The following is a 25,490-nucleotide window of genomic DNA, read 5'->3' on the forward strand; positions in this document are numbered from 1 at the left end:
ACCGACAACCGCCGGTGGAACAGAGCCCAGCTTTCCTGAAAGTCCAGGAAGGAGAGAGCTTCACGATGAATTGTAGTTATACAGACAGCAATTTCGATTTCTTCCAATGGTTTAGGCAGGATCCCCGGGAAGGCCTCAGCTCCCTGATACAGATGCGGTCAAATGTGAAAGACAAGATCAGCGGAAAATTCACTGCCAGACTTAACACAGAGGGCCAGCACTTTTCCCTGCGTGTGAGGGATTCCAGACTCCAGGATTCAACCAGGTTCCTGTGTGCAGCGAGCCCACAGTGCGGCTCAGACACCTGTCCCCTGCACCTAAACCCTGCCCAGCCCTGCACCTCCCCCTATAAGGTCTCCAGAACACTGACTTTAACTTTGCTCTAAGTAACAGAAAACACGAGGCACTTTTTATTGCACAATATCAAATATTTTTCATTTGAAGACCGTGTGTAGAAAGATAGTGATGTCAAATACCATGTGATGTATTTTGTCTCTCAGTGTGAAATCCTTACTCTGTTAAAACTAGTCCAAAAACCTGAGGCTTAATATCAGAAAACAGAGCACTAAAAAAAGAACAGAGAACAGAGTAAAATTCTTGCTCTTTTGTAGCAAATTGAGATCCTTTGTAGACTTTTACAAATACTCTGGAAATACAGTATCTGAAAAGCCATGGTCATCAACTTCAGTGATTAAAGAAAATATATTTTGACATTTCAAAAAGACTGGCTTAAAGATCAAGTACAAAACCTGAGGGAAATGTTAGTATAACGTTTGTAAAGGACATCATAAAAAGAGAACACAATATGCGGGGAAATCTGGTGCCTCCTTAAGAGGGGAAAGGTCAAGCAGCCGGCTGGAGAAGAATCAAAGGGTTGTGACCAGAGGTTATGAACAGTGGGTCTTTGCCCAGCATCCTGCTCTTTTCTAAGGTCAGACCCTGAGCAGGCGGGGTGGGAGGAAGATGAGTCACCTTGAGGAGTGACCATGAACTGAAGAAGCAGTGTGTATAGGCACACATTGTTGAAATCATTATATCTTATATCCACGCCCACAGGAGAGAACCCACTGATGAGAACGCAACATAATCCAACCAGAGCACGCCACCAGCCTCTGTCCACTTCAGTGCTTGAACAACAGACCCATGAACAGAGTAGCCAAGGTGACAGAGTCGAGGTTCTCCATAGCCCAGAAGAATGGTTTTCTCTCAACAATTCAGACTCAGCTACTTCTGCTGCCAAACAGCCAGCCTGTCAGCAGTAGATACCACAGTGAGCCTTCAATATGGAATCACCTCGGAAGGAGATCACCAGCCACTTGTTGGCAAGTTGATTACATTGGACCACTTCCTTCCTGGAGGTGACAGAAATCTTTTTTTATTGGGATTAATACACACATCTGGGTAGGAGTTGCCTTCCCTTCCACAATGCCACACATAGCAGCACAAAACTGAGGGCTCAAAGTGTCTGACTGATCTTCAAAAGACTTCCCATCCCTCTGCATCAATAGACCTGCGTTATAGCAAGGAGGTGTGACAATGGACACTCGACCAATGGATATAATGATCCTACTAAAAAGAGCGTTATCCACAAACCACTAGCCTAAGAGAACATTGGAATAACAACTCAAAGGCCCAGCTAAAGCACCAGCATGAGATAGCACTCTGAGAGGTTGGAAAGTTATTCTTCAACATGGTGCTGAGTTCCTAAAGCAGCCCCCAATCAGCGATGGACACTGAGTTTATGGATTATTCCAGCTCCTTTGTGCTTTATTTCAGATAACTCCAAAGGGTATGCTATACTGAATCCCAGCCTTTCCCAGCTGGAGTAAGCTCCAATTGTCCATAGTGATAACTCACTTGATGACAACACCCTATTATCATCTTCCTTCTCTTCCCTGAATCACTTCCTACCAATGTTTTATAAACTGCTTACACGAATCCTCATTTTGGAGCTGACTTTCAGAAATTCAAATCATCAGACAAGGATGGAGATGATCTAGAACAGTGGTTCTCAACCTTCCTAATGCCGCGACCCTTTAATACAGTTCCTCATGTTGTGGTGACCCCCAATTTCATTGTTACAAATTGAACATAATTAAAGCATAGTGATTAATCAAAAAAATATGTAATTATATATGTGTTTTCTGATGGTCTTAGATGACCCCTGTGAAAGGGTCGTTCAACCCCCAAAGGGGTCTCGACCCACAGGTTGAGAACCGCTAATCTAGAAGAAATTGTTGTCCCTTCTTCCATTGTTATCAAACTGGGTTTGGGGGCACAAGAGATTCTAGCAGCTTCATTCAAGGCTGTTCCTAACTCTCACAACTCCCTGCACCTCTCTGAGTTGAGAGGTTCAGCCCCTCACCACTGGGTTAAGGAGAACCATGCTGCTCAGACAATGTCTGGAATGTAACAGGATCCCATTCTTACTCTCCCTCCCCTTAGGGACTCCAACTCTGGAATTAAGTATGTATCTCTGTCACTCCCTCTGGAAATGCAAAATTCTAATGAATCATAGTACATTTTGTTTAAAAGTTTTTTGTTCACAATCTTTTCTCAAAATGAAATGAGTGGTGAGAGCAACTCTTACTATGAGTTGTTTGAGGCAAATTAGTGCAAAAGTTAGTTCAGAGATTCCTGATACAGCACAAAGAAGGACTAATTTATTTTAAGTATCTATGGAAAAGTAGGCACAATTAGACATGATATGAACTGCTTCCAAGCTTGTCACTGCTTTTTTTAGTCAAAACATGTATTTTTTTTCCTCCTTCTTTATTTTGAGAAATTGTCAAAATATAAAAATTCAATATATAAATATAACAAGTGTATTCTTGTTACCCGTAATCAATTATTCATATTTATCATAGTTGCTTTGCCATTTTTATTTTCAAAAGAAGAAAACAAAAGTTACAGAGTTTGCCATTGTTGCAAATGAAACCTGATACTTCTGCTCACCATTCCAGCTCCAACCTTTTCTCCGAAACTAGGTCATATCAGAAATAAATGTCAGCTTCCTTTCCTCTCTATTTTCATTCTAGAATAAAAGAACTCTGAAAACATTTCTCACTTTCATTTAAAATTATAATCAAGGCCTATTTTCTGAAAGAGAGACCAATATGTACTGGGAAGATTCCTCTCTGCGAAACTCCTCCTACCTATGATACCATTTCCTGTCACCAAGCACAGAGGAGAAGCCAGATCAGAGCAAGAGACTTCTCACCCCACAGGGAGAGCTGCCAGCATGACGCCTGCTACTTTGCTGTGGGCAGTCATGGTCTCTACCTGTCTTGGTAAGGAAGGTGTAAGTCTTTATATAAAATGTTATCTAATACAGCTCTAAAACGAGAAGATTAATAGCACATAAACTGTTCTGAAACGGGAAGATTAATAGCACATAACCTGCATTGTCTCACAGAGCCCAGCTATGGGAGACAGAAAGTAATATGTTCTGCCTGGGGTTTGGATCAAGAGGAGAGGTGGATGGGGATGGAAACCAGCTGTGAGTCTGCCTGTTTTATCTCTCTGTTGCCATACCCAGTGCAGTCCTTTCTGTGCTCTTTCCCACAGGATCCAGCGTGGCCCAGAAGGTCACTCAGCCTCAACAAGAGATGTCTGTGCAGGAGGCAGAGACTGCGACCCTGGCCTGCACATATGACACTAGTGAGAGTGATTATTATTTGTTCTGGTACAAACAACCTCCCAGCGGGGAGATGATTTTCATTATCCGCCAAGAGGCTTTTAAGCAACAAAATGCAACAGAAAATCGCTTCTCTGTGAACTTCCAGAAAGCAACCAAAAACTTCAGCCTCAGGATCTCAGACTGCCAGCTGGAGGATGCTGCAGTGTATTTCTGTGCTCTCAGTGAGGCACAGTGAGATGAGTGAGAGGGAGAGGCTTACAGAAACCTCTGACCTCAGTGCCTGTGTCAAGGAGTGGGTGTGTAGTTGCTTAACAGGAACATAGAAATCATTGTCTTTTCTTGGGAATTAAAGCTCCTTTTATCTGAATATCAGAAACATAGAAAGATGGATGTCTGCAAGCTGTAATCCTTAAAATTAAAATTAAAATAATGGCATGTGTACTACCTTCCAATTTTACCAAGAGTCCTCATACATATTATCACATGTAACCCTCATAGCTTTGTATAATACATGTGACAGATGAGACTTCCTAAGCATCTCCTTCACCCAGAAAATTTTTATAATTTGCCTGGTAGCACATACCTCCAAGAATCTTAAACTTTTCTATTTTGTTACTTGAAGCTTTTTAAAAAAAATTTTTTTTCAATTTTCTTTTATTTTCTCATCCATGTCTAACACTGAATCTCCTCAGAACAAAGTACCTAATTTAGAATACAATAAGTGTGACACTGGAGGCATAACTTGGGAGGGCATCCACTAGTCCATCCATGAACCTGAAAGATGACCTATGTCCATGGGTCATAGGTCAGATGATCTAGAGGAAATGATGGAATGGCCTGTTAAAGGCCCAGCTAAGAAGCCACTCAGGGGCAACATTAGTGGCTAGAATACTATTTTACAGAAGCAGTAATATTTATTAAACCAATGGCTGACATGTGGATACTTTTAGCATCCTAGCTAATATACACAAGTGTAGAAACTAAGAAATGGGTGTGGAATAGACTCTTCTCACGTCTCTCCTATAACCCATTCCAGAATTTATTGTTCTCTTTCCCTCAACGTTAGGTTCTGTTGGATTAGAAGTCTAGTTCCCAGAGGAAGAATGTTTGCACCAGAGGATTCAGCAAGGGTCCCACCGAAACTAGTTATGACCATCATCTAGGTCACTTTGAACTCCCTGGGCCAATGGTCCGGCAGACAAAGAAAGGGGTTATTAGACTTGGAGGGGTACTTGGCCCTGATTGTCATGAAGCACCAGGTTGTTGCTACACAATAAGGGCAAGGAGAAATACATCTGGAATTTCAGTGTTTCATATTGAGCATTTCCATGTCCAATAAAAACAACATGTGGCAATTATTGATACAAGGTCTAAAAACGGGCAAAGTGATTAATAACTGTGACCCTTCAGCAATGAAGGGTGTGGGTCACCCCACCAGGCAAGCAACCTAGGTCTGCTGGAGTACTGTCAAAGGAAACTGGAGAGTGTGGCAGAAGAGGGAGAAGATGACTATCAATTTCAGCCTTGCTGCCTGTTAAAGAAGTGGGGCCCAAAGTTCATGTCAAAGGCTCCGCTAAGAAGCTGCTCAGGGGCAACACTCTTAGTGATTAAAATGCTGTTCTCCAGAAGCAGTAATTAAATGTTTAAACTGAGTCTTCAGGGTTCTGGCCGACTGCAATTTACTTAAAACCCTCCTGTATTGAGTATTTTAAATACATTGCACTAAGCCAAAGCCTTGAAAATTCAGTAATATAGTTACAAGCATGCATCTTAGTAGTGCAAAGAACATGTGTGTCTTGTTGTCACATTCAAATGTCTAGCTCTGATTTTATTAATAGCTGTGGTAGACAATTCTGTGGATACTCAGACTCGTTCAAACTGGCAACATCCAACATTAAGCATGCACTGTACAATTTTACTTTCTACCCCCAGGACCTTCTCTGACTCTTCAAGAGCTCACTCAGCCCACAGTCAAGCACAGCCTGAAAGGACAGGGGAATTACCAGCCCTCCTGGCAAGCACCAACCAATGATGAAACAGGGCCAATAAATTAAATGTACTAGCTTCCTGATTTCCAGCTGACAATCCCGAAAGGGACCCTGTGCTGTTCTTGGGAGATACTGGCAGAATCAAGCCCCAACCATGCCTTACATACTTCCTCACTCATGCTTCCTAAGATCTCTTCCTAAATAAATTATCTTCACCTGAGTCTTTGCTTCAGGGTTTATCTGCGAGGAAAACAATACAATACTACGCATCTGTGAAAAAGGGGGAAATCTTACTTTTTGTGACAGCGTGGATGGACCTGGAGAATATTATGCTAAACAAAATAAGAGAGTCGGAGAAATACAGATACCATATGATTTCCCTTATATATGCAATCTAATGAACAAAATAAACAAAATAGAAACCGATTATAGATAAAGAAAACAAACCGACAGCAGTTGTTACAGAAGAGAAGAATTGGGGGAGTTGGGTGAAAAACATGAAGGGATTAAGAAAAAAACATAAAACTCATAGACACAGACAACAATATGGTGATTAACAGAAGAAAAGGGGTGGGATGAGGTAGAAGAGGGAAGAGAAGGGATAAATGGCGATGGAAGGAGACTTGACTTGCAGTGGTGAACACAAAATATGATATATGGACATTGCACTATAAAATTGTACACCTGAAATCTATATAATTTTATTAACCAATGTCACCCAATAAATTCATAAAAATTTGTAACAAATAAATAAATAATCAAGGTCACTTCATTGAGTGGAAATAAGAATCAGACACTCATATAAACAGATAACTTTCTGAACAGATTTCTGGATTAAACCAAGTTTTTTCTGTGTAGAGGAGTCAATTATAGAAATTTCCCCAGTAATTACTTATTTGGCCTGAAGAGGGCACTGCTTGTATTAGTTGACAGGAGCTGCAATGGATTCTCAGGTTCAAGAAAACAGCTTTGATATGCACCCCTATGCTCATAGCAGTGCAATTTACAATAGCTAAGATTTGGAAACAGCCCAAGCGCTCATCAGCAAACGATGGATTTTAAAAAAAGCTGTTGTACATTTACACAATGGAGTACTATGCTGAGGTAAAAAAGAAGAAACTCTTTCCATTTGCAACAGCATGGATGGACCTGGAGAATGTTATGCTAAGCAAAATAAGCCAGTCAGAGAAAGATAAAGATCACATGATCTCACTCATATGTGGAATCTAATGAACAAAATAAACTGATCAACAAAATAGATCCAGAGACATAGAACCATGGAATAGACTGATGAATTGTCAACGGGAAGTGGGGGGAGTAGAACAGGGTAGAAGGAAAGAGTTTAAGCAGGGAACTTTTATACATATGAGCATAGTCCATGGACACAGACAATAGAGTGGTAAAGGCTTGGGACGGACAGGTGTGGGGAGAAGGGGGTCAATGGGAAAAACAACAACTAAAAAACAAAGGGGACATCCATAATACTTTCAAAAATAAAGATAAATTTTAAAAAGAAAGAATACAGCCCTGGTTGGGGGTGGGGTGGTGGAGTGAGGTAGGACTGTTGGGAGGGGAAGGATTGAGCAAAAAAGAGAAAGAACTGGGCCTGGTCAATAGTGTGGTGATTGTGGGGGCAGTAGGGCAGGTGGAAGACATCATGGAGGGAATAAATGGGGATGGAAAAAATAAAATAAATTTTAATTTAACTTAATTTATTTTATCTTTTTAAAGAAGCTGCTAATATATACAAAAGAACTGGAACAGTTCTGAAGAATCTAGGTCAGATTTCTAGACTCGGAATCAAATACTTCGTGGGTGGGGGAAGGCCAAGGAACAGAGGAACTTTTGGGAGCCAACATTTCTGATCTGGTAGCCAGATGTGCGATAGTAGAATTTATGTCATCAGGTCTGAGAAGAGTCTGAGAACTAGTCTCTATTTTTTAGAACAGACTCAAAGAACAAATACTGTTAATCCACCCTTTAACAGTATTTTTAAAAGAAAATGGACCATCAAATGAAGAAAGAGGAAAAACCTTCATAACTGGCCATCCAAGAAGGAAATACTTTATCAAGTATACATATCTGAACAGTGTTTCAGGTCCATGGGTACTGGATGAAAAGGATGTAGAATAAGTCCGGTGCTTTTGTTTCCATTTTCGTTAAATAGGATGTGAAGTACAAGGGACAATAGCATCCTTCCACATTAGTCCCAGCTCCTCCACTCCCTGCACATTAAGCCTGACCAGGCAAGAGACTCAGCCATCTACCAAAGGAAACCCATGTTCCCCAGAGAGCACCCCAATGCACTGTGCCCCACTCTATGCATGAGATCCCCACTCAGGAGTTAGTAAACAATGTCTACCACCTCTGACAAAAGAAAATTGTACATGAATATAATGAATATAAATAAAACCTTTTTAAAAAGACTTTAGTGGTCTTTTTGTTCACTGTATTTTCAGAAAAAGAACTCAGTCATAAGAACACTACACATGAGATGTCTGGGGTGATTAGGACTGGAACCCTCAGTGTTCTTTAGTCAAGATCTACCCAACTAAGAGGGACCTTCTTGACATCTGAAACAGCTTCCTCTATTTGTGACTTTAGTTGTTGATGTGCCTTAGTGTTTGCCTCTGAAAAAGTTCTCCCTTGAGAATATGAGAGTAGGCATGTGATGCTCACATACTTTTCTTCTGGATTTTACTTTTTCTAATCTGACCAGCTTACTTCTATGAGAAATCCTATGACAGTAGTTGTCAGATACTGTTGATATTTCAAATGAGCACATTGGAATTTATCAGACCGCCCAGATGAGGTGCTGCTCCCCCCCACCAACCCCCCACCTTGTCTTCTCTCTTTCTTCACCCTTATTTTCTGCTTAGTATCTTATAATCAGACTTTGCTCACAATCTTCTACAGACTTTCTAAATGACCCAACCCAAGAAACCACTTTTATTTAAAACAAAGAAAACAAACAAAAACACATACAAAAAAACAACTATCATCTGGACATAATATTTATTATTTTTTAAAGTAAAAGATAGTTTTCTACCCTCATGTTTGCCTCCTTGAGAGAAATGTATACACACTGTAACAGCTGAAGATAAATTTTGAAAGTGAAATGTATTTTAGTAAACACTGCTTTTATAATTACTCAAAGTATGTATATACATTTTTGGGTACACCCTATAGATAATATTATTTGATTCTCAGAATTCAGCAATCTGATAACAATCAGTGGGAACTAGGGTCTGATTTAATGGTGGGTATACTAGTAAGACACTAAAGTTTGATTGGCTGGACCCAGTGGGACAGGAAATGATCTAAATAGCAGGATGTACCCTCTGGCTTGAGCTCCCTGACTGCATTACAGGCACAGTGCATGCAGGCCATAGGGAGGAAATGTGTACTCCCAAGAGCCTCATTTGTGAACTTACAGCTTCAGCTGAACTGAGATTGAAAGAAAAGACAGATGGGTCATCTGGAGTTACCTATAAAGACTGAAGAAGTGAGGGGGAAATGATAAAGTAACAACATTTTTACCAATGTCATGTGATTCTCACACACACACAAAAAAAATGGTAGTCATGGCAGAACTTTAATTACTTGGCAAATAAGAGAAAGAATGTGCCATCTATAGCAACTCACCAAGGTGTACTCCAAGAAGTCCTCAGGAGTTCTGTGGTTAGTGGCAAAATGCCCACTGTGCACCACATTCTCTAAATGGAAATAATAAACAGGTTGGGAAAGTTAATGCCACCACTCTCTACATAAAAAATCAGCTTTTAATTTAATCTTTTCTTCTCTTATGCAGGGGAGAAACAACTTACATAAAGGTGGACCATAGAGATGGCCTTACCTAAGATTTGACGACACAAACTCAGTAGGAAGAGAAAATTAATGCAAATGAAACTAGTAGTGTTTTGCATTGTGAGTTTCTATTTTTGTGCAATTGCCTCTTCTATAAAATGAGGACCATAATTTCTGACCTTTCTTCTCTCACAGGAGAATGTGTGCATGAGGGAAAATTAGATGCCAATGAATCTCTGTTAGATGTGCAACACAGAATGTTCTCAAATAAATTTTAAATGAATTGTGCTGGTTCTTCATTCACAAGCCATGAAGAGATGTGCACCAGAGCTGTTACAGGAATATTTTCCACCTGTGTTGTAGAGTTGTAGAGCTCCCTGATCAGCCAAAGCCAACTATTCTTTTTAAAAAAAGGAAGAAGAAGGAGAAGGAGAAGGAGAAGGAGAAGGAGAAGGAGGAGGAGGAGGAGGAGGAGGAGGAGGAGGAGGAGGAGGAGGAGGAGGAGGAGGAGGAGGAGGAGGAGGAGGAGGAGAAGGAGGAGAAGGAGAAGGAGGAGAAGGAGGAGGAGAAGGAGAAGGAGAAGGAGAAGGAGAAGGAGAAGGGGGAGGAGAAGGAGAAGGAGAAGGAGAAGGAGAAGGAGAAGGAGAAGGAGAAGGAGAAGGAGAAGGAGAAGGAGAAGGAGAAGGAGAAGGAGAAGGAGAAGGAGAAGGAGAAGGAGAAGGAGAAGGAGAAGGAGAAGGAGAAGGAGAAGGGGGAGGAGACAGTCTTCAAATAAATAACAGAGCAATTAAATATCAAAATTCTGGTTCCTATTTTCTCTAGACTGAGTGTTGCTTTTTTTTTTTTATCATTGTACTAGGGGACCCATGCATGAATTCGTGCATGGGTGGGGTCCAGCCGGCCCACAATAATCAGGGTCAATTGGAGGGAGGGCCAGTCAGGGGAGGGGCTGTGGGCAGTTGGCTGTCCAGCTCCGCCCCCTGGTCAAACTCCCAGTTGAACTCCCAGTTGAGGGGACAATTTGCACATTAGCCTTTTATAATATAGGATTAGAGTTTTGAAAAATGATTAAAATAAAGAATTGGACAAAGAATAATAGTATAATCAAAACCTGTTTTATGTCAATGCAGAGGCCATTATGATATTGGCTTTACTACAAAAGGGAGGGGATGAGGGAGGAAGGGAGAGAGGAAGGGACGGACAGGAGAGAGAGAGAGAGAGAGAGAGAGAGAGAGAGAGAGAGAGAAGAAAGAAAAAGAAAGCTTACAGAGAAAACTGAAGTCATTACATTAGTTTCACCTATACCATTTTTCCCACCTATACCGTTCTCCTCTCCAAGATCACGTCTTTACAAAAACTATTTACGAAATTAGAGATTTAACATCTTTTTTCCTTTGGAGTTATAGCCAAACTTTTATTCTATGAAACAAAAGACAAAAGGCATTGATAAACGTCTTAAAGCAAGACATAACCAACCGCCCACCTGACCTACCATTTCCTGTTCTGACAGTGATGTCACCGAGAACAGCTGGCACCCAACTTTCAGATCAGAACAAGAGAATTTCACCCTGCAGAAGAGAGCTGCCAGCATGGCGTGCCGGGGTGTGCTGTGGGCATTCGTGGTCTCCACCTGCCTTGGTAAGGCACGCGTATTTGCTTTTGCAAGTACCAAGGAGGATTGGAAAGTAGGAAAAAAAATTTAAAAACACAGGGATCTTACCTCCTCATTGATACCAGCTATTGGAAGCAAAATCATGTTGGATTTTGCCTGAACTTTGGATCAAGAGGAAAGGTGGGTGGGGATGGGAACCAGTTGTGAGTCTGCCTGCTTTATCTCACTGGTGTCATTTGAAGTGCAGTCCTTTTTGTTCTCTTTCCCACAGGATCCAGCGTAGCCCAGAAGGTCATTCAGCCTCAACAAGAAATGTCTGTTCAGGAGGCAGAGACTGCGACACTGGCCTGCACATATGAAACTAGTGGGAGTGATTATTATTTGTTCTGGTACAAACAACCTCCCAGTGGGGAGCTGATTTTCATTATCCGCCAAGAAGCTTTTAAGCAACAAAATGCAACGGAAAATCGCTTCTCTGTGAACTTCCAGAAAGCAACCAAAAACTTCAGCCTCAGGATCTCAGACTGCCAGCTGGAGGATGCAGCAGTGTATTTCTGTGCTCTCCGTGAGGCACAGTGAGATGAGTGAGAGGGAGAGGCTTACAGAAACCTCTGACCTCAGTGCCTGTGTCAAGGAGAGGGGGAGAAGTTGCTTAACAGGAACATAGAAGTCATTGTTGTTTCTTGGGAATTAAAACTCCTTTTATCTGAATATCAGAAACATAGAGAGATGGATGTCTGCAAACTGTAATCCTTAAAATTACAATAAAAATAATGGCATGTGCAGTGCCTTTCAATTTTACCAAGAGGGCTCATACGTATTATCACATGTAACCCTCATAGCTTTGTATGATATATCTGACAGATGAGACTTCCTAAGCATTTCCTTCACCCAGAAAATTTTTTATAATTTTCCTGGGAGCACATACCTCCAAGAATCTTAAACTTTTCTACTTTGTTACTTGAAGCTTTTTAAAAAAAATTTTTTTTCAATTTTCTTTTATTTTCTCATCCATGTCTAACACTGAATCTCCTCAGAACAAAGTACCCAATTTAGAATACAATAAGTGTAACAGTGGAGGCATAACTTGGGAGGGAATCCACTAGTCCATCCATGAACCTGAAAGATGACCTATGTCCATGGGTCATAGGTCAGAGGATCTAGAGGAAATGATGGAATGGCCTGTTAAAGGCCCAGCTAAGAAGCCACTCAGGGGCAACATTAGTGGCTAGAATACTATTTTACAGAAGCAGTAATATTTATTAAACCAATGGCTGACATGTGGATACTTTTAGCATCCTAGCTAATATACACAAGTGTAGAAACTAAGAAATGGGTGTGGAATAGACTCTTCTCACATCTCTTCTATAACCCATTCCAGAATTTATTGTTCTCTTTCCCTCAACGTTAGGTTCTGTTGGATTAGAGGCCTAGTTCCCAGAGGAAGAATGTTTGCACCAGAGGATTCAGCAGGGTCCCACCAAAACTAGTTATAACCATCATCCAGGTCCCTTTCGACTCCTTGTGCCAATGGTCTGGCAGACATTGAAAGGGGTTATTAGACTTGGAGGGGTACTTGGCCCTGATTGTCATGAAGCACCAGGTTGTTGCTACACAATAAGGGCAAGGAGGAATACATCTGGAATTTCAGTGTTTCATATTGGGCATTTCCATGTCCAATAAAAACAACATGTGACGATTATTGATACAAGGTCTAAAAACGGGCAAAGGGATTAAAAACTGTGACACTACAGCAATGAAGGGTGTGGGTCACCCCACCAGGCAAGCAACCTAGGTCTGCTGGAGTACTGTCCAAGGAAATCTGCAGAGTGTGGCAGAAGATGGAGAAGATGACTATCAATTACAGCCTTGCTGCCTGTTAAAGAAGTGGGGCCCAAAACCCATTTCAAAGGCTCCGCTAAGAAGCTGCTCAGGGGCAACACTCTTAGCGATTAAAATGCTGTTCTCCAGAAGCAGTAATTAAATGTTCAAACTGAGTCTTCAAGGTTCTGGCTGCTGCAATTTATTTAAAACCCTCCTGTATTAAGTGTTTTAAATAAATTGCACTGAGCCAAAGCCTTGAAAACTCAGTAATACAAAGACAAGCATACATTTCAGTAGTGCAAAGAGCATGCGTGTCTTGTTGTCACATTCAAATGTCTAGCTCTGATTTTATTAGTAGCTGTGGTAGACAATTCTGTGGATACTCAGACTCATTCAAAATGGTAATATCCAATATTAAGCATGCACTGTACAACTTTTACTTTCTACCCCCAGGGCCTCCTCTGACTCTTCAATAGCTCACTCAGCCCACAGTCAAGCACAGCCTGAAAGGACAAGGGAATTACCAGCCCTCCTGGCAAGCACCAACCAATGATGAAACAGGGCCAATAAATTAAATGTACTAGCTTCCTGATTTCCAGCTGACAATCCTGAAAGGGACCCTTAGCTTTTCTTGGGAGATCCTGACAGGATCAAGCCCCAACATTGTCCTATATACTTTCTCTCTCATGCTCCTAAGGTCTCTTCCTAAATAAATTATCTTCACTTGAGTCCTTGATTCAGGGTTTATTATGGGGGGGAAACAATAGAATACTACTCATCTGTAAAAAAGGGGGGAATCTTACATTTTGTGATAGCATGGGTGGATCTGGAGAATATTATGCTAAGTAAAATGAGACAGAGAAATACAAATAGTATATGATTTTACTTAGATATGCAATCTAATGAACCAAATAAACAAACAAAATAGAAACAGATTCATAGATAAAGAAAACAAACTGACAGCGGTTAGAGAAGATAAGATTTTGGGGAGCTAGGTGAAAAACATGAAGGGATTAAGCAAAAAAAGAAAAGAAAGAAAAGAATAACTCATAGACACAGACAACATAATGGTGATTACCAGAGAGAAAAAGGGTGGGATGAGGTAGAAGAGGGAAAAGGAGGCATAAGTGGTGATGGAATCAGACTTGACTTGGAGTGGTGAACACAAAATACAATATACGGATGTTGTACTACAGAATTGTACACCTGAAACCTATACAATTTTATTAACCAATGTCACCACAATAAGTTTATAAAATTTTGTAATGAATAAATAAATGAATAAATAATCAAGGTCTCTTCATTGACTGGAAATAAGAATCAGAAACTCATATAAACAGATAACTTTCTGACCACATTTGTAGATTAAACCAAGTTTTTTCTGTGTAGAGGAGTCAATGATAGAAATGTCCCCAGTAATTACTTATTTGACCTGAAGAGGGCACTGCTTGATTAGTTGAAAGGAGCTGCAAAGGATTCTCAGGTTCAAGAAGACAGCTCTGATATGCACCCCTATGTTCATAGCAGTGCAATTTACAATAGCTAAGATTTGGAAGCAGCACAAGTGCCCATCAGCAAATGAGTGGATTAAAAATAAGCTATTGTACATTTACACAATGGAATACTACGCTGTGGTAAAAAAGAAGAAACTCTTACCATTTGCAACAGCATGGATGGACCTGCAGAATGTTATGCTAAGCAAAATAAGCCAGTCAGTGAAAGATAAATATCACATGATCTCACTCATATGTGGAACCTAATGAACAAAATAAACTGATGAACAAAATAGATCCAGAGACATAGAACCATAGAACAGACTGATGAATGTCAAAAGGAAGGGGGGGGGGATGATAGGGTAGGAAGGGAAGAGATGCAGCAGGAACATTTATGCATATGTGCATAGTCTATGGACACAGACAATAGAGTGGTGAAGGCTTGGGACGGACAGGTGTGGGGAGAAGGGAGTCAATGGGGAAAACAACAACTAAAAAACAAAGGGGACATCCATAATACTTTCAACGATAAAGATAAATTTAAAAAAGGAAGAATACAGCCCTGGTTTGGGGGGGTTGGGGGTGGAGTGAGGTGGGAATGTTGGGAGGGGAGGGATTGAGCAAAAAGAGAAAGAACTGGGCATGGCCAATAGTGTGGTGATTGTGGGGGCAGTAGGGAAGGTGGAAGACATCTTAGAGGAAACAAATGGGGATGGAAAAAATAAAATAAAATTTAATTTAACTTACTGTAATTTATTTATTTTTTAAGAAACTGCTAAGACATGCAAGAGAACTGGAACAGTTCTGAAGAATCTAGGTCAGATTTCCAGACTCTGGAATCAAATACTTCTTGGGTTTGGGAAGGCCAAAAAACAGAGGAACTTTTGGGAGCCAACATTTATGATCTGGTAGCCAGATGTGTGATAGTAGAATTTATGACATCAGGACTGAGAAGAGTCTGAGAACTATTCTCTAGCTTTTTAGAACAGACTCAAAGAACAAATACTGTTAATCTACCCTTTAACAGTATCTTTTAAAGAAAATGAACCATCAAATGAAGAAAGAGGAAAAACCTTCCTAACTGGCCATCCAAGAAGGAAATACTTTCATTATCAAGTATACGTATCTGAACAGTGTTTCAGGTCCATGGGTACAGGATAAAAAGGATGTAGAATAAATCTGGTGCTTTTGTTTCCATTTTCGTTAAATAGGATGTGAAGTACAAGGGACAATAGCATCCTTCCACATTAGTCCCAGCTCCTCCACTCCCTGCACATTAAGCCTGACCAGTCAAGAGACTCAGCCACCTACCAAAGGAAACCCATGTTCCCCAGAGAGCACCCCAATGCACTGTGCCCCACTCTATGCATGAGATCCCCACTCAGGAGTTAGTAAACAATGTCTAACACCTCTAACAAAAGAAAATTGTACATGAATATAATGAATATAAATAAAACCTTTTTAAAAAGACTTTAAAAGTCTTTTTGTGCAGTGTATTTTCAGAAAAGAAGTCAGTCGTAAGAACACTAAACGTGAGATGTCTGGGATGATTAGGACTGGAACCCTCAGTGTTTTTTAGTCAAGATCTACCCAACTAAGAGGGAACTTTTTGACATCTGAAACAGCTTCCTCCATTTGCGACTTTAGTTGTTGATGTGCCTTAGTGTTTGCCTCTGAAAAAGTTCTCTCTTGAGAATTTGAGAGTACTTTTCTTCTGGATTTTACTTTTTCTAATCTAACCAGCTTACTTCTATGAGAAATCCTTTGACAGTAGTTGCCAGATACTGTTGATATTTCAAATGAGCACATTGGAGTTTATCAGACCGCCCAGATGAGGTACTGCTCCCCCCACCCCCACACCTTGTCTTCTCTCTTTCTTCACCCTTATTTTCTGCTTAGTATCTTGTAATCAGACTTTGCTCACAACCTTCTACAGATTTTCTAAATGACCCAACCCAAGAAACCACATTTATTTAAAACAAACAAAACAAACAAACAAAAAATAACTATCATCTGGACATAATATTTATTATTTTTTAAAGGAAAAGACAGTTTTCTACCCACCCTCATGTTTGCCTACTTGAGACTTCTTTCATATACAGTGTGTCCCCCTAAGAATGTATACACACTCTAACAGCTGAAGCTCAATTTTGAAAGTGAAATGTATTTTAGTAAACACTGCTTTTATAATTACTCAAAGTATGTATATACATTTTTGGGTACACCCTATAGATAATATTATTTGATTCTCAGAATTCAGTAATCTGATAACAATCAGTGGGAACTAGGGACTGATTTAATGGTGGGTATACTAGTAAGACACTAAAGTTTGATTGGCTGGACCCAGTGGGACAGGAAATGATCTAAATCAGCAGGATGGACCCTCTGGCTTGGACTCCCCGACTGAATTACAGGCACAGTGGATGCAGGCCAGAGGGAGGAAATGTTTACTCCTGAGAGCCTCGTTTGTGAATTTACAGCTTCAGCTGGACTGAGAACGAAAGAAAAGACAGGTGGGTCATCTGGAGTTACCTATAAAGACTAAAGAAGAGAGGGGGAAATGACAAAGTGACAACGTTTTTACCAATGTCATGTGATTCTCACAAAAAAATTGTAGGCATGGCAGAATTTTAATTACTTGGCAAATAAGAGAAAGTATGTGCCATCTACAGCAACTCACCAAGTTGTACTCCAAGAAGTCCTCTGGAGTTCTGTGGTTAGTGGCTAAATACCAACTGTTCACCACATTCTCTACATGGAAATAATAAACAGATTGGGAAAGTTAATACCACCACTCTCTACATAAAAAATCAGCTTTTAATTTAGTCTTTTCTTCTCTTATGCAGGGGAGAAACAACTTACATAAAGGTGGACCATAGAGATGGCCTTACCTAAGATTTGACGACACAAACTCAGTAGGAAGAGAAAATTAATGCAAATGAAACTAGTAGTGTTTTGCATTGTGAGTATTCATTTTTGTGCAATTGCCTCTTCTATAAAATGAGGACCATAATTTCTGACCTTTCTTCTCTCACAGGAGAATGTGTGCATGAGGGAAAATTAGATGCCAATGAATCTCTGTTAGATGTGCAACACAGAATGTTCTCAAATAAACTGTAAATGAATTGTGTTGGCTCTTCATTCACAAGACATGAAGAGATATGCACCAAAGCTCTTAAACTTATAGGAACATTTGCCACTGGTGTTGTAGAGTCATATAGCTCCCTGACACAGCCAAACCCAAGTATTCTTTAAAAAAATAATGAAGACGAAGAAGAAGAGGAAGAGGAAGAGGAAGAGGAAGAAGAAGAAGAAGAAGAGGAAGAAGAAGAAGAAGAAGAAGAAGAAGAAGAAGAAGAAGAAGAAGAAGAAGAAGAAGAAGAAGAAGAAGAAGAAGGAGGAGGAGGAGGAGGAGGAGGAGGAGGAGGAGGAGGAGGAGGAGGAGGAGGAGGAGGAGGAGGAGGAAGGGGAGGAGGAGGAGGAGAAGAAGAAGAATGTCTTCAAATAAATAACAGAGCAATTAAATATCAAAATTCTGGTGCTGATTTTCAACTGAGGGTTGCTATTTTCTTTATCATTATACTAGAGGCCCCGTGCATGAATTCGTTCCTGGGTGGCGTCTGGCCCACCCACCCTGATTGGGGCCAATCAGTGGCGGGGACAGCTGGGGGAGGGGCATGTCTCTGAAGCAAAAGACAAAAGGCATCGATAAATGTTTTAAAGCAAGACATAATCAACCGCCCACTTGACATACCATTTCCTGTTCTGACAGTGATGTCACCTAGTACAGCTGGTACCCAAGTTTCAGATCAGAACAAGACATTTTCACCCTGAAGAAGAGAGCTGCCAGCATGGCGTTCCGGAGGGTGCTGTGGGCATTCATGGTCTCCACCTGCTTTGGTAAGGCACGCGTATTTGCTTTTCTAAGTACCCAGTAGAATTGGAAAGTAGGGAAAAAAATTAAAAACACCAGGATCTTACCTCCACATTGATACCAGCTATTGGAAGCAAAATCATGATGGATTTTGCCTGAAGTTTGGATCAAGAGGAAAAGTGGGTGGGGATGGGAACCAGTTGTGAGTCCGCCTCCTTTATCTCTCTGGTGCCATTCCCAGTGAAGTCCTTTCGGTTCTCTTTCCCACAGGATCCAGTGTGGCCCAGAAGGTCACTCAGCCTCAACAAGAAATGTCTGTGCAGGAGGCAGAGACTGCGACCCTGGCTTGCACATATGACACCAGTGACAGTAATTATTATTTGTTCTGGTACAAACAACCGTCCAGTGGGGAGCTGATTTTCATTATCCGCCAAGAAGCTTTTAAGCAACAAAATGCAACGGATAATCGCTTCTCTGTGAACTTCCAGAAAGCAACCAAAAACTTCAGCCTCAGGATCTCAGACAGCCAGCTGGAGGATGCTGCAGTGTATTTCTGTGCTCTCCGTGAGGCACAGTGAGATGAGTGACAGGGAGAGGCTTACAGAAACCTCTGACCTCAGTGCCTGTGTCAAGGAGTGGGGGAGTATTTGCTTAAAGGGAACATAGAAATCATTGTCTTTTTTTGGTGATTAAAACTCCTTATATCTTAATATCAGAAACATAGAGAGATGGATGTCTTCAAGCTGTAATCCTTAAAATTACAATAAAATAATGGCACATGTAGTGCCTTCCAATTTTACCAAGATTTCTCATACATATTATCACATGTAACCCTCATAGCTTTGTATGATACATGTGACAGATCAGACTTCCTAAGCATCTCCTTCATCCAGAAAATTTTTGTAATTATCCTGAGAGCACGTACCTCCAAGAATCTTAAACTTTTCCATTTTGTTACTTCAAGATTTTATTTTTCAATTTTCTTTTATTTTCCCATCCATGTCTAACACTGAATCTCCTCAGAACAAAGTACCCAATTTAGAATACAATAAGTGTGACAGTGGAGGCATAACTTGGGAGGGCATCCACTTGTCCATCCATGAACCTGAAAGATGACCTATATCCATTGTACATAGGTGAGTTGATCCAGAGGAAATGATGGAATGGTCTGTTAAAGGCTCGGCTAAGAAGCCACTCAGGGGCAACATTAGTGGCTAGAATGCTATTCTCCAGAAGCAGTAATATTTATTAAACCAATGGCTGACATGTGGATACTTTTAGCATCCTAGCTAATATACACAAGTGTAGAAACTAGGAAGTGGGTGTTGAATACTCTTCTATAACCCATTCCAGAATTTATTGTTCTCATTCCCTCAACATTAGATTCTGATTGATTAGAGGTCTAGTTCCCAGAGGAAGAATGTTTCCACTAGAGGATTCCTAAATAAATTATCTTAACATGAGTCCTTGCTTCAGGGTTTATTTTGGGGGAAAAACAATAGAATACTATTCATCTGTAAAAAAGGGGGAAATCTTACCTTTTGTGATAGCATGGATGGATCTGGAGAATATTATGCTAAGTAAAATAAGACAGTCAGAGAAATACAAATAGCATATGATTTCACTTATATATGCAATCTAATGAACAAAATAAACAAATAAACTAGAAACAGATTCATAGATATGGAAAACAAACTGACATCTGTTAGAGAAGAGAAGATTTGGGGAAGCTGGGAGAAAAACATGAAGCGAGAAAGAAAGAAAGAAAGAAAGAAAGAAAGAAAGAAAGAAAGAAAGAAAGAAAGAAAGAAAGAAAGAAGAAAGAAAGAAAGAAAGAAAGAAAGAAAGAAAGAAAGAAAGAAAGAAAGAAAGAAAGAAAGAAAGAAAGAAAGAAAGAAAGAAAGAAAGAAAGAAAGAAAGAAAGAAAGAAAGAAAGAAAGAAAGAAAGAAAGAGAATAACCCATAGACACAGACAACAGTATGGTGATTACCAGAGAGAAAAAGGGTGGGATGAGGTAGAAGAGGAAAAAGGAGGGATAAGAGGTGATGGAATAAGTCTTGACTTGGAGTGGTGAACACCAAATACAATATACGGATGTTGTAATATAGAATTGTACTCCTGAAACCTATATAATTTTATTAACCAATGTCACCCCAATAAATTCATAAAAATTTGTAACAAATAAATAAATAATCAAGGTCTCTTCATTGAGTGGAAATAGGAATCAGAGACTCATATAAACAGATGACTTTCTGAACAGATTTCTAGATTGAACCAAGTTTTTTCTGTGTAGAGGAGTCAATTATAGAAATTTCCCCTGAAGAGGGCACTGCTTGTATTAGTTGACAGGAGCTGCAAAGGATCCTCAGGTTCAAGAAGACAGCTCTGATATGCACCCCTATGTTCATAGCAGTGCAATTTACAATAGCTAAGATTTGGAAGCAGCACAAGTGCCCATCAGCAAATGAGTGGATTAAAAATAAGCTATTGTACATTTACACAATGGAATACTATATGGAGGTAAAAAGAAGAAACTCTTACCATTTGCACCAGCATGGATGGTCCTAGAGAGTGTTATGCTAAGCAAAATAAGCCAGTCAGAGAAAGATAAGTATCACATGATCTCACTCATATGTGGAACCTAATGAACAAAATAAAATGATGAACAAAATAGGTCCAGAGACATAGAACCATGGAATAAACTGATGAATGTCAACAGGAAGGCGGGGGGGGGGCGGGGGTGAGGGGAGGGGAGGAGGAGTGGTAGGGAAGAGTTTAAGCAGGAAACTTTTATACATATATGTATAGTCCATGGACACAGACAATAGAGTGGTGAAGGCTTGGGACAGACAGGTGTGGGGAGAAGGGGTCAATGGGAAAAACGACAACTAAAAAACAAAGGGGACATCTATAATACTTTCAACAATAAAGATAAATTTTAAAAAGGAAGAATATAGCCCTGGTTAGGGGGTGGGGTGGTGGAGTGAGGTAGGAATGTTGGGAGGGGAGGGATTGAGCAAAAAAGAGAAAGAACTGGGCATGGCCAATAGTGTGGTGATTGTGGGGGCAGTAGGGAAGGTGGAAGACATCATAGAGGGAATAAATGGGAATGGAAAAAATAAAATAAATTTTAATTTAACTTAATTTATTTTATCTTGTAAAAGAAACTGCTAATACATACAAAAGAACTAGAACAGTTCTGAAGAATCTAGGTCAAATTTCCAGACTCCGGAATCAAATCCATGGGTTTGGGAAGGCCAAGGCACAGAGAAACTTCTGGGAGCCAACATTTCTCATCTGGTAGTCAGATGTGCGATAGTAGAATTTATGTCATCAGGACTGAGAAGAGTCTGAGAACTATTCTCTAGCTTTTTAGAACAGACTCAAAGAACAAATAAAAATTTTAATCCGCTCTTTAACAGTATCTTTTAAAGAAAATGAACCATCAAATGAAGAAAGAGGAAAAACCTTCCTAACTGGCCATCCAAGAAGGAAATACTTTCATTATCAAGTATACTTATCTGAATAGTGTTTCAGGTCCATGGGTACAGGATAAAAAGGATTTGCTCAAATAAGAGGGAACTTCTTGACATCTGAAACAGCTTCCTCCATTTGTGACTTTAATTGTTGATGTGCCTTAGTGTTTGCCTCTGTAGAAGTTCTCCCTTGAGAATATGAGAGTAGCCATATGATGCTCACATATTTTTCTTCTGGATTTTACTTTTTCTAGTCTAACCAGCTTACCTCTATGAGAAATCCTATGACAGTAGTTGCCAGATACTGTTGATATTTCAAATGAGCACATTGGAATTTATCAAACTGCCCAGATGAGGTACTGCTCCGCCCCCCCCCCCACCTTGTCTTCTCTCTTTTTTCACCCTTATTTTCTGCTTAGTATCCTGTAATCAGACTTTGCTCACAACCTTCTATAGTCTCTAAATGCCCCAACCCAAGAAACCATTTTTACTTAAAACAATCAAAACAAACAAATAAACACACACACACTCTCTCTCTCTCTCTCTGTCACACACACACACACACACACACACACACACACACACACACACAAACCCACTATAATCTGGACATGATATTTATTATTTTTAAAAGAAAAGACAGTTTTCTACCTACCCTCATGTTTGCCTACTTGAGAGTTTTTTCATATACAGCGTGTCCCCCCCAAAATGTATACACACTTCAACAGCTAAAGCTCAATTTTGAAAGTGAAATGTATTTTAGTAAACACTGCTTTTATAATTAATCAAAGTTTGTGTATACATTTTGGGGACACCCTATAGATAATATTATTTGATTCTCAGAATTCAGCAGTCTTATTAACTATCAGTGGGAACTAGGGATTGTTTGGATGATAGTTATAAGATACTAAAGTTTGATTGGCTGGGCCTAGAGGGTCAGGAAATGATCTGAAACAGCAGGATGGACCCTCTGGCTTGGACTCCCCAACTCTATTACAGGCACAGTGCATGCAGGCCAGAGGGAGGAAATGTTTACTCCTGAGAGCCTCATTTGTGAACTTACAGATTCAGCTGGACTAAAATTGAAAGAAAAGACAGGTGGGTCATCTGGAGTTACCTATAAAGACTGAAGAAGAGAGGGGGGAAATGATAAAGTAACAACATTTTTATCAATGTCATGTGAAAATTAATGCAAATGAAACTAGTAGTGTTTTGCATTGTGAGTTTCCATTTTTGTGCAATTGCCTCTTCTATAAAATGAGGACCATAATTTCTGACCTTTCTTCTCTCACAGGAGAATGTGTGCATGAGAGAAAATTAGATGCCAATGAATCTCTGTTAGATGTGCAACACAGAATGTTCTCAAATAAATTGTAAATGAATTGTGCTGGCTCTTCATTCACAAGCCATGAAGAGATGTGCATCAAAGCTCTTACACTTACAGGAGCATTTGCCACTGGTGTTGTAGAGTCATAGAGCTCCCTGACACAGCCAAAGCCAAGTATTCTTTAAAAAAAATAAAGAAGATGAAGAAGAAGAGGAAGAGGAAGAGGAAGAGGAAGAGGAAGAAGAAGAAGAAGAAGAAGAAGAAGAAGAAGAAGAAGAAGAAGAAGAAGAAGAAGAAGAAGAAGAAGAAGAAAAAAAAAAGAAGAAGAAGAAGAAGAAGAAGAAGAAGAAGAAGAAGAAGAAGAAGAAGAAGAAGAAGAAGAAGGAAGAAGAAGAAGAAGAAGAAGAAGAAGAAGAAGAAGAAGAAGAAGAAGAAGAAGAAGAAGAAGAAGAAGAAGAAGAAGAAGGTCTTCAAATAAATAACAGAGGAATTAAATATCAAAATTCTGGTTCTGATTTTCAACTGAGGGTTGCTATTTTCTTTATCATTCTACTAGAGGCCCCATGCATGAATTCGTGCATGTGTGGTATCCAGCCGGCCCACCCCAATCGGGCTGCAGGAAGTTGGCTGGCCAACTCCACGCCCTGGTTGACCTCCTGTTGAGGGGGCAATCTGCATATTAACATTTTATTATATAGCATTGACGTTTTGAGAAATGATTAAAATAAAGAATTGGCCAAAGGATAATAGTATAATCAAAACCTGTTTTATGAGAATGCAGAGACCATTATGATATTGGCTTTACTACAAAAGGGAGGGAGGGAGGGATGGGAGGCAGGAACAGGAGAAAGAGAGAGAGAAGAAAGAAAAAGAAAGCTTACAGAGAAAACTGAAGTCATTACATTAGTTTCACCTATACCATTTTTCCCACCTATACCATTCTCCTCTCCAAGATCACGTCTTTACATGGACTATTTACAAAATTAGAGATTTAGCATCTTTTTTCCTTTGGAGTTACAGCCAAACTTTTATTCTCTGAAGCAAAGACAAAAGGCATTATAACTGTTTTAAAGCAAGGCATAATCAACCACCCATCTCACCTACCATTTCCTGTTCTGACAGTGATGTCACCGAGTACAGCTGGTACTCAAGTTTCAGATCAGAACAAGAGACTTTCACCCTGTAGAAGAGAGCTGCCAGCATGGCGTGCCGGGGTGTGCTGTGGGCATTCGTTGCCTCCACCTGCCTTGGTAAGGAACACGTATTTGCTATTCAAGTACCCAGTAGGATTGGAAAGTAGGAAAAAAGATTAAAAACACAGGGATCTTACCTCCTCATTGATACCAGCTATTGGAAGCAAAAGAGATGATGGATTTAACCTGAAGTTTAGATTAAGAGCAATGGTTCTCAACCTTCTGGCTCTATAAATACAGTTCCTCATGTTGTGACCCAACCATAAAATTATTTTCGTTGCTACTTCATAACTGTAATGTGGATACTGTTACGAATTGTAATGTAAATATCTGATATGCAGGATGGTCTTAGGCAACCCCTGTGAAAGGGTCTTTCGACTGCCAAAAGGGTCGCAACCTCCAGGTTGAGAACGGCTGATTAAGAGGAAAGGTGGGTGGGGATGGGAACCAGCTGTGAGTCTGCCTGCTTTATCTCACTGGTGTCATTCCCAGTGCAGTCCTTTCTGTGCTCTTTCCCACAGGATTCAGCGTGGCTCAGAAGGTGACTCAGCGTCAACCAGAAATGTCTGTGCAGGAGGCAGAGACTGCGACCCTGGACTGCACATATGACACTAGTCGGAGTGATTATTATTTGTTCTGGTACAAACAACCGCCCAGTGGGGAGCTGATTTTCATTATCCGCCAAGAAGCTTTTAAGCAACAAAATGCAACGGAAAATCGCTTCTCTGTGAACTTCCAGAAAGCAACCAAAAACTTCAGCCTCAGGATCTCAGACTGCCAGCTGGAGGATGCTGCAGTGTATTTATGTGCTCTCAGTGAGGCACAGTGAGATGAGTGACAGGGAGAGGCTTACAGAAACCTCAGACCTCAGTGCCTGTGTCAAGGAGTGGGGGAGTATTTGCTTAAAGGGAACATAGAAGTCATTGTCTTTTTTTGGTGATTAAAACTCCTTATATCTGAATATCAGAAACATAAAGAGATGGATGTCTGCAAGCTGTAATCCTTAAAATTACAACAAAATAATGGCACGTGTAGTGCCTTCCAATTTTACCAAGAGTTCTCATACATATTATCATGTGTAACCCTCATAGCTTTGTATGATATATGTGACAGATCAGACTTCCTAAGCATTCCCTTCATTCAGAACATTTTTGTAATTATCCTGAGAGCACGTACCTCCTAGAATCTTAAACTTTTCCATTTTGTTACATCAACCTTTTTTAAAATTTATTTTCAATTTTCTTTTATTTTCCCA

The 25,490-nt window shown here is 40.1% G+C and overlaps 2 gene segments (V, D, J or C); both read left to right on the plus strand.

The window, feature by feature from the left end:
* Window positions 1–3,199: 3,199 nt before the first annotated feature.
* On the plus strand, window positions 3,200–4,081 carry LOC132240101 (T cell receptor alpha variable 38-1-like). The segment is given in 2 exon segments: window positions 3,200–3,290; window positions 3,568–4,081. Coding segments are annotated over 2 exon segments (357 nt in total).
* A 20,162-nt stretch (window positions 4,082–24,243) lies between these two features.
* LOC132240134 (T cell receptor alpha variable 38-2/delta variable 8-like) lies at window positions 24,244–25,197 on the plus strand. The segment is given in 2 exon segments: window positions 24,244–24,292; window positions 24,757–25,197. Coding segments are annotated over 2 exon segments (357 nt in total).
* The last annotated feature ends 293 nt before the right edge of the window (window positions 25,198–25,490 follow it).

The sequence above is a fragment of the Myotis daubentonii genome, chromosome 1, assembly GCF_963259705.1.
Source record: "Myotis daubentonii chromosome 1, mMyoDau2.1, whole genome shotgun sequence".
Lineage (NCBI taxonomy): Eukaryota > Metazoa > Chordata > Mammalia > Chiroptera > Vespertilionidae > Myotis > Myotis daubentonii.